The sequence below is a fragment of the Trachemys scripta genome, chromosome 5 (assembly GCF_013100865.1).
Source record: "Trachemys scripta elegans isolate TJP31775 chromosome 5, CAS_Tse_1.0, whole genome shotgun sequence".
In the NCBI taxonomy this organism is placed as follows: domain Eukaryota; kingdom Metazoa; phylum Chordata; order Testudines; family Emydidae; genus Trachemys; species Trachemys scripta.
The window spans coordinates 53,961,573-53,974,845 of record NC_048302.1 but is presented as its reverse complement, the minus strand read 5'-3'; the positions used below and the strand labels follow the sequence as shown (position 1 = coordinate 53,974,845).

Below are 13,273 nucleotides of genomic sequence, written 5' to 3'. Positions count from 1 at the left end.
TACTTTTGTAATTGTATACCAGAGATCACTTTAAAACACACGGAGAGTCTCTTAAAGATGTCTTCTGCCTATTAAACTAAAATTGCCTTTATGGCTGATAGAATACATTTACCTCTAAATAGAAAACTCACAAAATACTGCCGGAGTCTGCAAATTGCACCACAAACTCAAAAAGCCAATGACCCTTTCAGTCTGTCATCTCTTCTTTTTACCACCTTCCCCACCCTTGTTATCTTTGGTGAGGCTTGCACAGATTCTCGGGGTACATAGCAAGGGAGAAGGCTCAAGCTGGCTAACAGTGTACTTAGTAGACAATAGGACACAGCCTGGAAAGACATGTTAAGTACAAGAAAATGCTGTAGAGCAGAGCCCAGAGTTTCTCTGAAGTGGACTCAATACGGGCCGCAAATGTGGCGCTGGATTGTAATTTGGTACGACTGGCAGGAGTTGTTTCTTCTTAGTCTGTGGCAGTTCTGGGTGCAGCCTCTTCCTTGGGGAGGACATACCAGCTGTGATATCTGCCCTGGCAGCCAAAAAAAAAAAAAAAAGATTGACCAGCTGGCATGTGAAGGTAGGATAGGATTGGAAGTGCAGAGTGTTCTCATTTTCATGCAAGGAGGATTTCTTTATACAACCAAAGTTAAATATATCCTATCACTTCAGGCTCAGTCAGTGTCTCTGCTGTGAACTCTGCTATAAACAAACCCACTAAATAATTTGGCAGGTGTTGTTAAAATTGGCAGTCTCTGGAGCAGAGAGGTCTAGGGCTGGAGTAGCAGGAGCATTGCAGGTCAAGTTTAAGTACTGCACAGTGACAGGATTGTGTGGAGAAACTCACCTGGAACTTGCTCCCAACATGGCCTTACCCGGCAAACCCTTATTCTGAGTGTTCATTCCTTACTCATATGAGTTATCCTGTTGAAGTCAATGTGACTATTTAAGTGAATAGGGACTACTCAAATTGGTCCCCTTGTCTGATTCAAGTTAGTGCTTCATGAGCCTGTGCTGTTAATGAGCACCATATTCAGACATAGATATCCAGAAGAGCACAGGCTATACAGTGTATGTAAACAAGCTGTCCATTAAATAAAAATCATATGCTGGTGCAAAGAATTAATGTTTTAAGATGAAATACACTGACAAATCAATTTTTCAATATTTTGAAAGACAAACTTCTGATGAGATGTGATTAAATGCTAAACTTTATCTCCACAATTTATTTTCCATTTAACTTATTACATAAGTGATAAGAAAATCCAGTCACATTTTTACAGCTAAAAATATGTTATTGGTATTCTTTTATTCCCAAAGTTGTTTAAGAAATGTTCCTTCTATTTGGCTTTCTCAAAAAGGGGGGGGGCATCTTATTCTTAGGTGCTGGGATTATGATGTTAAGGAGAGTACACAGCCAGTCGCTCTCCCATTAACATAAGATTTTTAAGATTTGGAAAAATTTGAATGGCTCCTTATTTCCACCGCCACCCCCATTTTAGCTCATTTTAGCTCTCTGTTAATAGATGACACCATAAGTGCCAAAGTACAGTAAAGTCTGGAAACAGCAAGTGCAGGTGATCAAGAAGGAACGTGTTCTTGTGAGATTTCCAGTCTAATTTTGCATACTATGTATGTCCAGATAGTTTTGATAAGGCTTAGCTAAGCATCATCTCAGAATCAGAATCATCTGAGATTCACTTATCAGTGGCCATACTGTGGCAGTGATCAGGGCTGAAAAGTGTACTTGTCCTAGATAAATGAGAATTCCTCCTTCCTTCTGTCTTCTGTATCCTCTGGGGATAGATTCAGGGTCAGCTCTTCAATGGAGCTGTGATAGTTTATACCAGCTGAGGATCTGGCCAGTTGTCTTTAAGCTTATAGTCTTCTGGGACTTGACAGTGATAAAATATAGCCCACTGGTGACGACATTGTAGAGTGGGGAAAGGAAACGAGAAACCAGGAATCTATCTTTGAGGAAGGATTAACGGCAGTACCCTGAGTGGGGGAGAGCAGGCTAGCACTGTAACTAACTACTGTATGTATGAATAAAAGGCATTAGGATTAAAGATAAGGCCGGGTACATGCGCTTGTCAAAAACAGGGGGTGTCAAAGTCGTTATTCACATTTGTGATGAAACAGTTGCACTTTAAAAACTCTGATTTGGAAGATCATTGCTTTGAATAAAATCATTTGTTTCTCATAGGTGATATGTGATATGTCTCCCTTTACGTCTTCCAACCCTCACCAGCTATAATTCAATTTCCTTTTCTTAAAAAACTTGATATCTGTGCTGACGAGTCCACAACTGCTTTTAATCTGAAGCTTTAAAATGCAGATTCTGTGCTTGGAAATGCTACATTTGAAATAATAGTTTGAAGAGATGGCAAGAATATTGGTGTCTAAATGGCTTTCTTTTTCAGCAATATTTTCTATTGTCAGACATCTTTTGATTCTTGACTTGGAATGTGATTATACACTACATGTCATTGATATAAAACTTTCAAACATTCAGATAAGTCAGTGAATCCTTCACACAGATACAGTGTTGTCACTGTAAAAGTATGGTAGCCTCAGGAAGCAAAGTGAAGGGTCCTGGAATCCTGGCCACCCATTTTGATTTACTCCTCTGTGGGGTGAATCCCTGAAGCTGCTTTTAAAGTTTTAAAATCTTCATTTTCACTTGAAAAAGCTTCTTTAAACATACAGTCGTTAATGCTTCTAACTCCCCAGCCCAAAAGTGGTGTTGAAATAGGGTTTGAAAACCTATGAACCTTTTAATGCTTCAAAAGTTGTTACAGGGATCATTAGAAGAGCAAATCCAGCCTGGAGGCTGTATATTGTGTGATGAGATTTTGGTTAATCTGCAGTGGAATTTCTGCAAGGAACCAGGGCTCTACCTCTCTGTTCACATTTGCTTAAAATTGAAGGTTGAAAGGTTCATGTACAAAAAGGATGAAATTCTCCCTTTGGAAAATGCCCAGGCAAGACTCTCCCTGATACTGCAGTCCCATGTGGGGTCACAGATGCAGCAGCAGCACACGAGCACATGCATACCCAGTATGTGCCACAGCGGGGGCTTCTGTGCCACATCCAAATAGGCTGGTGTAGAAGGAACCACTGGGGAGTTACACAGAGAGTTATTCCGGAACAGCTATTCCTAGTTAATGCCATGTATGGATGTTTTCATTCCAAAATAAGAATGCCTTATTCAAAATTGGCTAATCCACTATGGAAGTGGATTAAACTAATACAGAATAAGGCACTCTTATTTAGGAATAAGAGCATTCACACATGGAGTTATCCAAGCATAATTAATCAACTTTAAATTGATACCCCACCTTATTCTGGATTAATTTTCATATGTAGATAAATATTGGCAGAATTGGGGCTTTAGATTATAAACTCTTCTGGCAGAAACTTTCCTTAATTTTGTAACTTGTGGAACACCACATATATTAATGGGGCTTAACAGTTACATACGTGTGTGTAAATATGTGTGTACACATAGGTAAAAATATACATTAGGACATCAGTCAATATAAATAAATATTGCAGATCTTTGCTGAGTTCAAAACAGATGTGAAGGAAAGGTTCAATATTAACAATGTATTTTATTTTTATTTTGTAGCTTGGATCATCCTCTTCTGTGCCTTTTACATCTATATTCTCACAGCTGTTTATGACTGTTGTAGTTCCTCTTATTATTGGACAGGTATGTCTTTTAAATATACTTTTTTTTTTTTTAAGAATAAGATAAAGAGGGCTGTCTTAAAAATAAACTGTCAACACAGTATGCTGCCACATAGGGGATAGCCTGAGGATGGTGGAGTCTAATATCATAGAGAAGATACTACAGTGCTCCCTGGAGTCATGTTGATTTTTGTTGAGATTGAGCATCTGACCCTCACTTCTGCAGACATACACTATTGCATATCGAGAAGAGAGTTTGTGAATATAAAATGGGGGAAAATAGCAGTCCAAATTGAGAAACTTGCAGCCCAATGCAAAATGAGCTTTGAGAACACTGTATAGTTCTTTTGTCATATACCCTTTACCTGGATGAAGGAAATAGTTCTGCCTGTGTAATGGCTACTGCTAATTATGTTAATTAAAAAATCCTGTGTTAAAAGAACTTGAAGGTGGTAAAGTCAGGCCATCAAAAATTAGAAAATGCCAGAATTAAGGCTGCCCACACCCTTCTGTACGCACATTATAATACAATCTCTAATTATGTGATCACATTTTTTTCCCCAGAACCTCTGCCTCATTCTGAGCACAGGATGGATGGCTCAGTGAATGAGCAGCTGTTCAATATTTCATTTTAGCCTCATCGTTCAGTGTGTGGCCCCTGCCTTATTTATAGCATGCAATTTAACCTTGCACTGAACACAGAATTAATTTCCTCCTGGGCTTTTGTATTATACTTGTCACTGTAGTATCTGAGTGCTTCACAAACATGAATGAATCTTTAAAACAGCCCTGTGAGATAGGGAGGTTTTATCTCCATTTTACAGATTGTGAACTGAGGCACACAGATTTTTGAGTACCCAAATTGAGACACCTACAGGCTGATTTTTCAAAATACTTACCATTTTATAGCACTTTATGCATTCAAAGCACAATTCCTATTGATTTCAGTTGCAGTTCTGAGCACTCAGTCCTTTTGCAAATCTGGCCAATGGTGCCTCATGCTGGACACCTAGAAAACAAAGAACATGCAACAACTGCCCACCTATGAAAAGCTCGATACAAGTAACTTGCCCAGCATCACATGGGAATCTGTGGCAGAAGCAGAGAATCCAGTTCTCCAGGGTGGTATTCAACTGCCTTAATCATGAGACTATCTTTTTTCCTGCAATCCCCTGCCTCTTTCACTATAAACTTTCCAACTTCAGCAATACACATGGACAGGGGTCCTGCAGAAAACAGCCTTATATGCTACACAATTCTAATTCATTTCCTGAACACTGTGCATCCTGTGCACTGGCATCTTCTAACTTTTGAGTGCTTGTCTTTGCAACTTTAACTTTCTTTTAATGTATATTTAATGTAATTTCCTATCTTTTCAAAAAGGCAAACTGAAAAAAAAAGAAAAGAAAAAAAAGAAAATTCCATCATGTGGAACCATATTGCTGACCCCCACATGGGTCATCATCAGGGTTCAGACCCTTAGATCGTCCACACAGAGTTCTACCACTTGAGCTAATTATCTAGTGGCAATAGTAGGCAGTTATCTTCTATGTCAGGGGTTCTCAACCTTTTGCTTTCTGAGGCCCACCCAACATGCTATAAAAACTCCATGGCCCACCCATGGCACAACAACTGTTTTTCTTCATATAAAAGCCAGGGCCGGCATTATGGGGTAGCAGGGCAGTTGCCCGGGGCACCACGCAATAGTGGGCACCGCAAAGCTAAGTTGCTCAGGCTTCAGCTTTAGACCCAGGTGTTGGGGCTCAGGGCCCTGGTCTGCAGTCCTGTGGAGGGGGCTTCGGCTTTCTGCCCTAGGCCCTAGTGAATTTTAATACTGCCCACACTGGGCAGCCCCCCTGAAACCTGCTCACAGCCCCCCAGGGGCCCCAGATGCCTGATTACAAACCACTGCTCTAAGTGAACTAGGATGGGGGGATGAGAGAGACACTTGGTCACTGGAATGCACAGCTATTTTCTAGAGATCAGAGGGATGTTGAGACTCAGGAATCCTGGGGTCAGTTCCATGTTTGGGAGGGGAATGTGTTGTAGTGATTCTAGACCCTTCTGCCCCTAAGCTTCTCAGCTCCAGTCCCTGTCTTTATTTTGGCTCCTGTTCCATCACCACCACCTTCTACACCACACCCCTTTGCATTTGAATAAGATTGCTTCCTCTGTTTTCTTCTTGTTCTAGTTGGGAGAGGGGAGGTCATTGAGAGCACGAGAGACAGTCTCCCTGCCTCTCACTTCTGGTGCACAGCGCCACAGCAATTCTAGCAGCTGCGGGGAGCAACTGTGGGGAAAATGCTGTTCAGCTTTTACAGCCCAGGGATGGAGCATGCTCAGTTGCTGTGTGAGTGGTGCATGTGAATCCAGTCGGCATGCAGGAGCTGTGTGTGAAAGGCGCATGCAGATGGAATCTTTGAAGAATAACATTTACAGCCCCTAACAAACCTCTGCTGAACAGGTGCAAAGTGTGATTTTTTTTGTAGACTTATAACTTGGTCATATTTGAGAAGACTTTCATTGAGACAGCACCAGGCACACCCCCAGACACCAGGGCATCCCTCCTGCCAACTTTCAAGGCCCTGCTCTAAAGTATGGAGGCATGACTAGAACTTCTCTATAAAACAGTGGTGTGGTATATATGTATAAATAAATAAACATGGCCAAAATAACATCATTTTCCCAAATTTCAGTCTCAGAAATGGCTTGACCATTTTGGTTAAAGTTTTCCAAAAAATTCAGCATGAGGCAGACATGTGGCCTGTATCAACCCAAACAGTTAAGGTTTGGCAATAATAAAAGCAAATGAAAACAGGGCCTTATAGTGGAAAGCGTTGTGCAACCTTAACTATAAGGGCTTGTCTACTTGGCCATTTACTGCCCAAGAAGCAGTAACATCCCATGTGGACACTGCTACAGCAAAGCAAAAGTCCCAGAGTTCGGCTTCCTGTGTTACTTCTTGAAAGGGTAGTATGCCAAGCCACACTCCGGGGCTTCAAGTGTACTGTAGCAGTGTCCACTACATTATGGGTCATTGCTGCGTGGCAAGCTGGTGTACTCTAGATTCACACCCAGGCTTGCTGCACAGTAACTTGCCATGTAGACACCTATAATAGTAAATCATTTTACTGAATTTTAAGACTAGCATATAGTACACCTTAAAAGGTTCTAGGAAAGTATTCATGTTTGATAGAAGAAGTTAAGGAGTTAAGAAGAAGGACTCGATGAATACTGATCCCCTGCCATGTGACACAGGTATAACTTTTTGTAACTCTGACCATATCACATGACAGAGGAAAGGAAGTAGGCCCCAATTCAGGGAAGTATATAAGCAGATACTTAACTTTAAGCATGACAATCAAACCATTGAAGTCTATTAGACTGCTGGATTGCTTTAGAGTCAAGCAGATACATAAATGCTTTTATGAATTGGGGCCATAAAGAGAAACCTCTTACCAGCATTCCTGTGTCACGCCTTTATTACATGTTGTTAGAATTAAACTAAATCTTTGGTAAAAACGGAGCAAGCAAAATTTAATGTATTCTTCAGTCCTGCAGGGACTAAGGCAGAAAACTGATAGAGAGGATTGCAATATTCCAATGTGCTTGGAAGCAAGTGGTATTTCAGCAAAACTAAATAGGGTGAAATCCTCCACAGCACTACATGTGGGAAGCCCAGAGACATTTTGGTAGGAGTCCTTAGAGGACTGCAAAGTGCTAGACAATGTCATTAAAATTTTCAAAAATACTTTGATCCATGCACAAATATTACTCAGGAAAGATGCATTGTATTACAAGAAACCAACTGTCAGGTGAGATGACATACCCCAATATCAATTAATCAAGGTTTTGTCAGACCAAAGAGGGGAGCAAGTTCCATAGATGAAGGCTCTCCATTGGGAATGCCCTATCTTTAGCCCTAAAATATTCAGACTGAGGACTGTTAGCAGCTTTAGTGACTGATGTTAACTGAGAGTGTGCGTAGGGAGAGATGCAGTCTTAGGTAGCCAGGACCAAAAAACATATTTAGTAAGATTTTATAGCTCCATACCAACACCTTGAATTGCACACAGAAATCAACAGGAAATCAGTGCTAAGTGGAGTGCATCAGAAATTTTCTGATGGAGCGTTGTTCCACTGGAAAATGCTGATTCATCAACATTAAAGTGTTGTGTGTGAGTGTGATTATATCACCAGGTTTGTTTGCAATGGAACTGCCTGCCAGGCAGGTTTCTGCTGGAAACCAGCCTGGTTTCCTGCCAGCTCTCCTGCTGGGCTTCGAAACGCCTTCCCCCTCAGCAGACCAGAGTATGTCTACACAGCTCATGGAAGAAAGTTCCCAGACTGAGTTGAGAGACTCAGGTTAGCAGGGCTCATGCCAGCACTCTAAAAATAGCAGTGTAGGCAGCGCCTTGACGTTGCAGCTTAGGCTGGAGCTCGGGCTCTGAAGCCCAACCTCCTCCTTAGGCTTCAGAGCCAAAGTCCTAGCTTGAGCTGCAATTTTAGTAAAGCTTTTAATACTGTCTCACATGACCTTCTCATAAACAAACTAGGGGAATGCAACCTGGATGGAGCTACTATAAGGTGGAAACAAAACTGGTTGGAAAACCGTTTCCAAAGAGTAGTTATCAGTGGTTCACAGTCATGCTGGAAGAGCATAACAAGTGGGGTCCCGCTGGGATCAGTTCTGGGTCTCCTGCTGGTCAATATCTTCATAAATGATTTAGATAATGGCATAGAGAGTACACTTATAAAGTTTGCAGATGATACCAAGCTGGGAGGGGTTGCAAGTGCTTTGGAAGATTAAATTTCAAAATGATCTGGACAAACTGGAGAAATGGTCTGAAGTAAATAGGATGAAATTCAAATGCAAAGCACTCCATTTAGGAAGGAACAATCAGTTGTACACATACAAAATGGGAAATGACTGCCTCGGAAATACTGCGGAAAGGGATTTGGGGGTCATAGTGGACCATAAGCTAAATATGAATCAACAGTGTGACACTTGCAAAAAAAAAAACTAAACATCATTCTGGGATGTATTAGTAGGAGTGTTGTAAGTAAGACACGAGAAGTAATTCTTCTGCTCTACTCCGCGCTGATTAGGCCTCAACTGGAGTATTGTGTCCAGTTCTGGGTGCTACATTTCAGGAAAGATGTGGACAAATTGGAGAAAGTCCAGAGAAGGGCGACAAAATGATTAAAGGTCTAGAAAACATGACCTATGAGGGAAGATGGAAAAAAATGGGTTTGTTTCGTCTGGAAAAGAGAAGACTGAGAGGGGACATAACAGTTTTCTAGTACATAAAAGGTTGTTACAAGGAGGAGGGAGAAGAAATGTTCTTCTTAACCTCTGAGGATAGGACAAGAAGCAATGAGCTTAAATTGCAGCAAGGGAGGTTTAGGTTGAACATTAGGAAAAAATTCCTGTCAGTGTGGGTAAGCACTGGAATAAATTGCCTATGGAGATTGTGGAATTTCCATCATTGGGGACCTTTAAGAGCAGGTTAGACAAACACCTGTCAGGGATGGTCTAGATAATATAGTGCTGCCATGAGTGCAGGGAACTGGGGTAGATGACCTTTTGAGTTCCCTTCCAGTCCTATGATTCAAGGCAGTGTCCACACAGCTATATTAAAGCACTAGCATGAGCCCCATTAAACCAAATCTGTCAACCTGGGCTGGGAGGCTTGCTGCCGCGGGCTGTGTAGACGTGCTCCCAGGACTTCAGGTGGTCTGCCCCTGAATTGGTGCTTCCAGGATCCCTGAGTTGCCCGACTCCTTGCCTGGCAGGGAAGCATTGGAAATATTTTGAAAAGGTCAAAAATGAAATGTCATGTTGACTTTTTGTAAATAACATTTTGGAATTCCTGTGGGGCGGGAGATTTTGACATTTCATTTTTCGTTCTGTTTAGAAACAATTTTTTTTTTTATTTTGGAATTTCCTGTGGAACAGGAATTCTAGTTTCTGGTCAGCTCTAATGCTAACTAATCAAGCACCCTTATAATACAGTAACTGTACTGTAACTTTCAAATGTATTTTCAAATGAAAAATGACTGTAATCCAGTCTGGAGGTCAAAGGAATGCATAACTGTGGGCAGTGAAGGCACTGAAAAGTAGTCACAGATAATCATTTGGTGCTCTGTGCAGTCTTAAGTGCACAAATTGGAAGCCTTTTGAAAGTTTGGGCCATAGTGTACATGGGTTAACAAACAAGAGGCTCACTAAATAGCTACTTATTTTAAATAGTGTCTTGAAGTTCTTATATATTCTGGTCAATATAGCATAGTGTTGTACTGCATTTGATCTGATTATTGAAGGTTGCTATTCATGAACTACATTGACATGTCAGGGTAAATTTTGCCTTCATTACAGTAGGTGGTAAATACTTTTACACAGCCAAGTAGAGTTTAGATCAATCCCTAAGCAGTTTCATCTTGTCTTTCAGATTGGGGAGTTTGGCCAAAGATCATTGTTTCTTTGTTAGTTCCTTTTTTTTTTTTCTTCCAAAAGTGACAGATAACAGAAACAACTGCTGCTGCAATATTTCCTTTCCCCATTCTGCAGATCTTCTCCTTTCTTTACACCTAAGTGCTTATGACAGACTTTTATTTTATGTTTTTATATTAAAGAGTGATTTATGATTAAATGTTAATGAAATAGAATTTTCACTGTGCTTTCATTATATTCTACTAGTTTGAACATTTTTCAAAGCAGCACACCAAAACCCACTGTTTTCTATGAATAAATAATAAAAAGCATGTCTGTACATTATCATTCATGCATTCTCCAGTTGCCCCATCAGTGATTTCTCTGCCAGTATAAAGTGGGCACTTCATATTAAACAGACCTTAACTAAAGCTAAAATTCATGTTATGATTCCAGCAGTTCTTTTCCTCAAATCTATATATTGCGGTTAGTTGTGTTAGTGCCATAATGTTTCATGGAATCTAGTCAACCAAAAAGATCTGTGATAGTCTACAAGTGGAGGATTTTGGATCTGTCTTCTGCATCCTTGTTCAGACTGTTCAACAGGAGCTTTGCCAACATTTAGAACGTGTATTTGTAAATAAAATTTTAAAAGGATGCTGCATTGATACATGAGCTTCCAAAGGAACTGAAAATAGAAATCTTAGCAGTAAAATTTTGACTGCGAATATTTTTAAGGAACAACCTATAATGGTAAGGAAGTGGTATACTGTAGTTAGTGAAGAGAGGTACAAAACATATGGGATGAAATTTGTAAATTAAATTAAATGTAATCTAATTTTAAAATGGTTTAAAATTAAAAATAAACCAAAGGTTAGAGAAACTTTCATCTAAAAGAACACTTTATCAAGTAGATTATATTTGTAACTTAAATCCACATGGAAGTGGCCTTACTTTTTATAACCAAACTTCAGGTGAGTTGCAGGAATGAGGAGTGATGTTCTGGGAGATCAACACTGAAAAGCAGTTGCAGAAAATTAAAATGACAGATTAACAGGATTCAGACCATTATTCACTTTTTTATGACACTTAACTTTAACAAGTAACAGAACAAATTCTCCACAGAAATGCAAACAAAGTAAGAACAAATATATACTCATAGGCGTATTTGTATATATTGTTGTTGAATGCTGTTGTTTTTTAATTTTATGAAAATAGCCGTTTTAAATTACTCAAAATGTTAGTATGTAATTTTTAAAGTGAGTTCCATATGGCCCAAACTACATGGAAAATAGAATCTTGGCTTACTTTGAGAGAGTTTCTGAGCGAGAGCTAATGCATGAAAGTAAATTGATTCACACACTTTAAATCACTTTTATATTATCCAGTAAGGTGGAGATTAAAAAAAAAAAAAAGCAAGAGCCTGGTAAACATTTTCTCCTCAGATTAAAAGAAGGAAGCAGTTAGTATTTCTCTTCATCCATTTTTAGGACAGGACATTAAATCAGAATTTGAGCTCTCTACTAAAGGACAAGTGACTCAACTGACATTTTTTTAAATTCTACAGGCTGCAAGAATATGAGTGAATTGGTATACAGTACTGAGGGTGGGCAAGGCTGTGACCCTCATAGTAATATACACAAAAACCTGCTATAAAGACAAAGATTCTGACCCTGTAAAGAGATCTGCTCAGGGTCCCATTGAAATGAATGGAACTCTGCACTGAAGTAAGGGCCCATCTATGTGGATTAAAGTTGCAAACAAAAATACTAAAATAAAGGGGAAAGGGTCTAGATCCCATTTTGTGTGCGTGTGTGTGCTGCGCTGCATATGTACTCTCATTTCCATCTGTTCCCCTTCTTGGTCCCTACACTCCTTACAAATCCAGTTTATTATCTGCTCCCTCTCTGAACTTGGTGCCTTCATTGATGTAGTCCTCAGTATTTGTTTCTCTTCCCAATCTTGTTGCCATCACCTTGTAAGGCAGGGGTGGCCAACCTGTGGCTCCAGAGCCACATTTGGCTCTTCAGAAGTTAATATGCGGCTCCTTGTATAGGCACCGACTCAGGGGCTGGAGCTACAGGTGCCAACTTTCCAGTGTGCCGGGGTTGCTCACTGCTCAACCCCTGGCTCTGCCACAGGCCCTGCCCCCATTCCACCCCTTCCTGCCCCCTCCTCTGAGCCGTCATGCCCTCACTCCTCTCCCTCCCCCTCAGAGCCTCCTGCACGCCAGAAAAGAGCTGATCGGGAGGTGCAGGGAGGGGGGGGAGGCGCTGATTGGCAGGGCTGCCAATGGGTGGGAGGCACTGGGGGTGGGGGGTGAGCTGATGGGTTGCTGATGTATTACTATGGCTCTTTGGCAATGTACATTGGTAAATTCTGGCTCCTTCTCAGGCTCAGGTTGGCCACCCCTATTGTAAGGGAAGGTGTGGTGAGATTATTGGACCGTTATGCAATTTTTTTTTTATGCTTCACTTTGAAGAGAGAGCTTTTGAAGGCAAAGTGTAATACAAAGTTATGGTGCTATTTGTTTTTATGATTATTAATTATATTGAATAATGGTTCTACTGAGACAAAATGGAGAATTAGGAATCCTAAATTTAAAAGAGAGAGAAAGTGAGTGAGAGGAAAAATCAGCTACTGGATTTGGGGCTAACAATGATCCAATATTGTTTGGTAAGGCACAAGGGAATAATGACTCATACTCTCAGTTGAGGGGTTAAAGTTGATGCATTTTAAAAGGTTTAAAGGAAGATATATTGTTAAAACTATCTTCTTTAAAAGATTAAATCAGTCCCAGAACACTGGGTATAAATAGAAGGTACATTCTGCTTTGTGTGATGTTGTAACTGCTGAACCATTTGTTATATGATTATACAACCATTTTCCCAGTTTCTTTTATTTTATTAGGGTTTAAACATCTTAAAGTTATAGATATATGTACTTTTTAATGATGCCTATTGTACAAATTTTTCCTATGGTATTACAAATGTCAAGGAAGGCTTCATTTCTATATAGTGTGAAAAAATACTATATCTAATTAACTTCAATTAATAACAAACAGTAATGGGCCACATAAATCATTCCTGAATAAGACAGTTATTCATGTATTAACTTGTATGTCCTCCATGGGAGGGAAGGAGTCTAGCTGCATTT

The 13,273-nt window shown here is 40.1% G+C and overlaps 1 protein-coding gene across 2 annotated transcripts in view; it reads left to right on the top strand.

Annotated features, from left to right (window-relative positions):
- Positions 1 to 13,273, top strand: part of SLC10A7 (solute carrier family 10 member 7) — a 214,067-nt gene that overhangs the window by 160,692 nt on the left and 40,102 nt on the right. For both annotated transcript variants that reach the window (XM_034771234.1, XM_034771235.1), the window contains exon 7: positions 3,623 to 3,706. In XM_034771234.1, the coding sequence (XP_034627125.1) occupies positions 3,623 to 3,706 (84 nt within the window). The remainder of the gene's footprint in view (positions 1 to 3,622; positions 3,707 to 13,273) is intronic.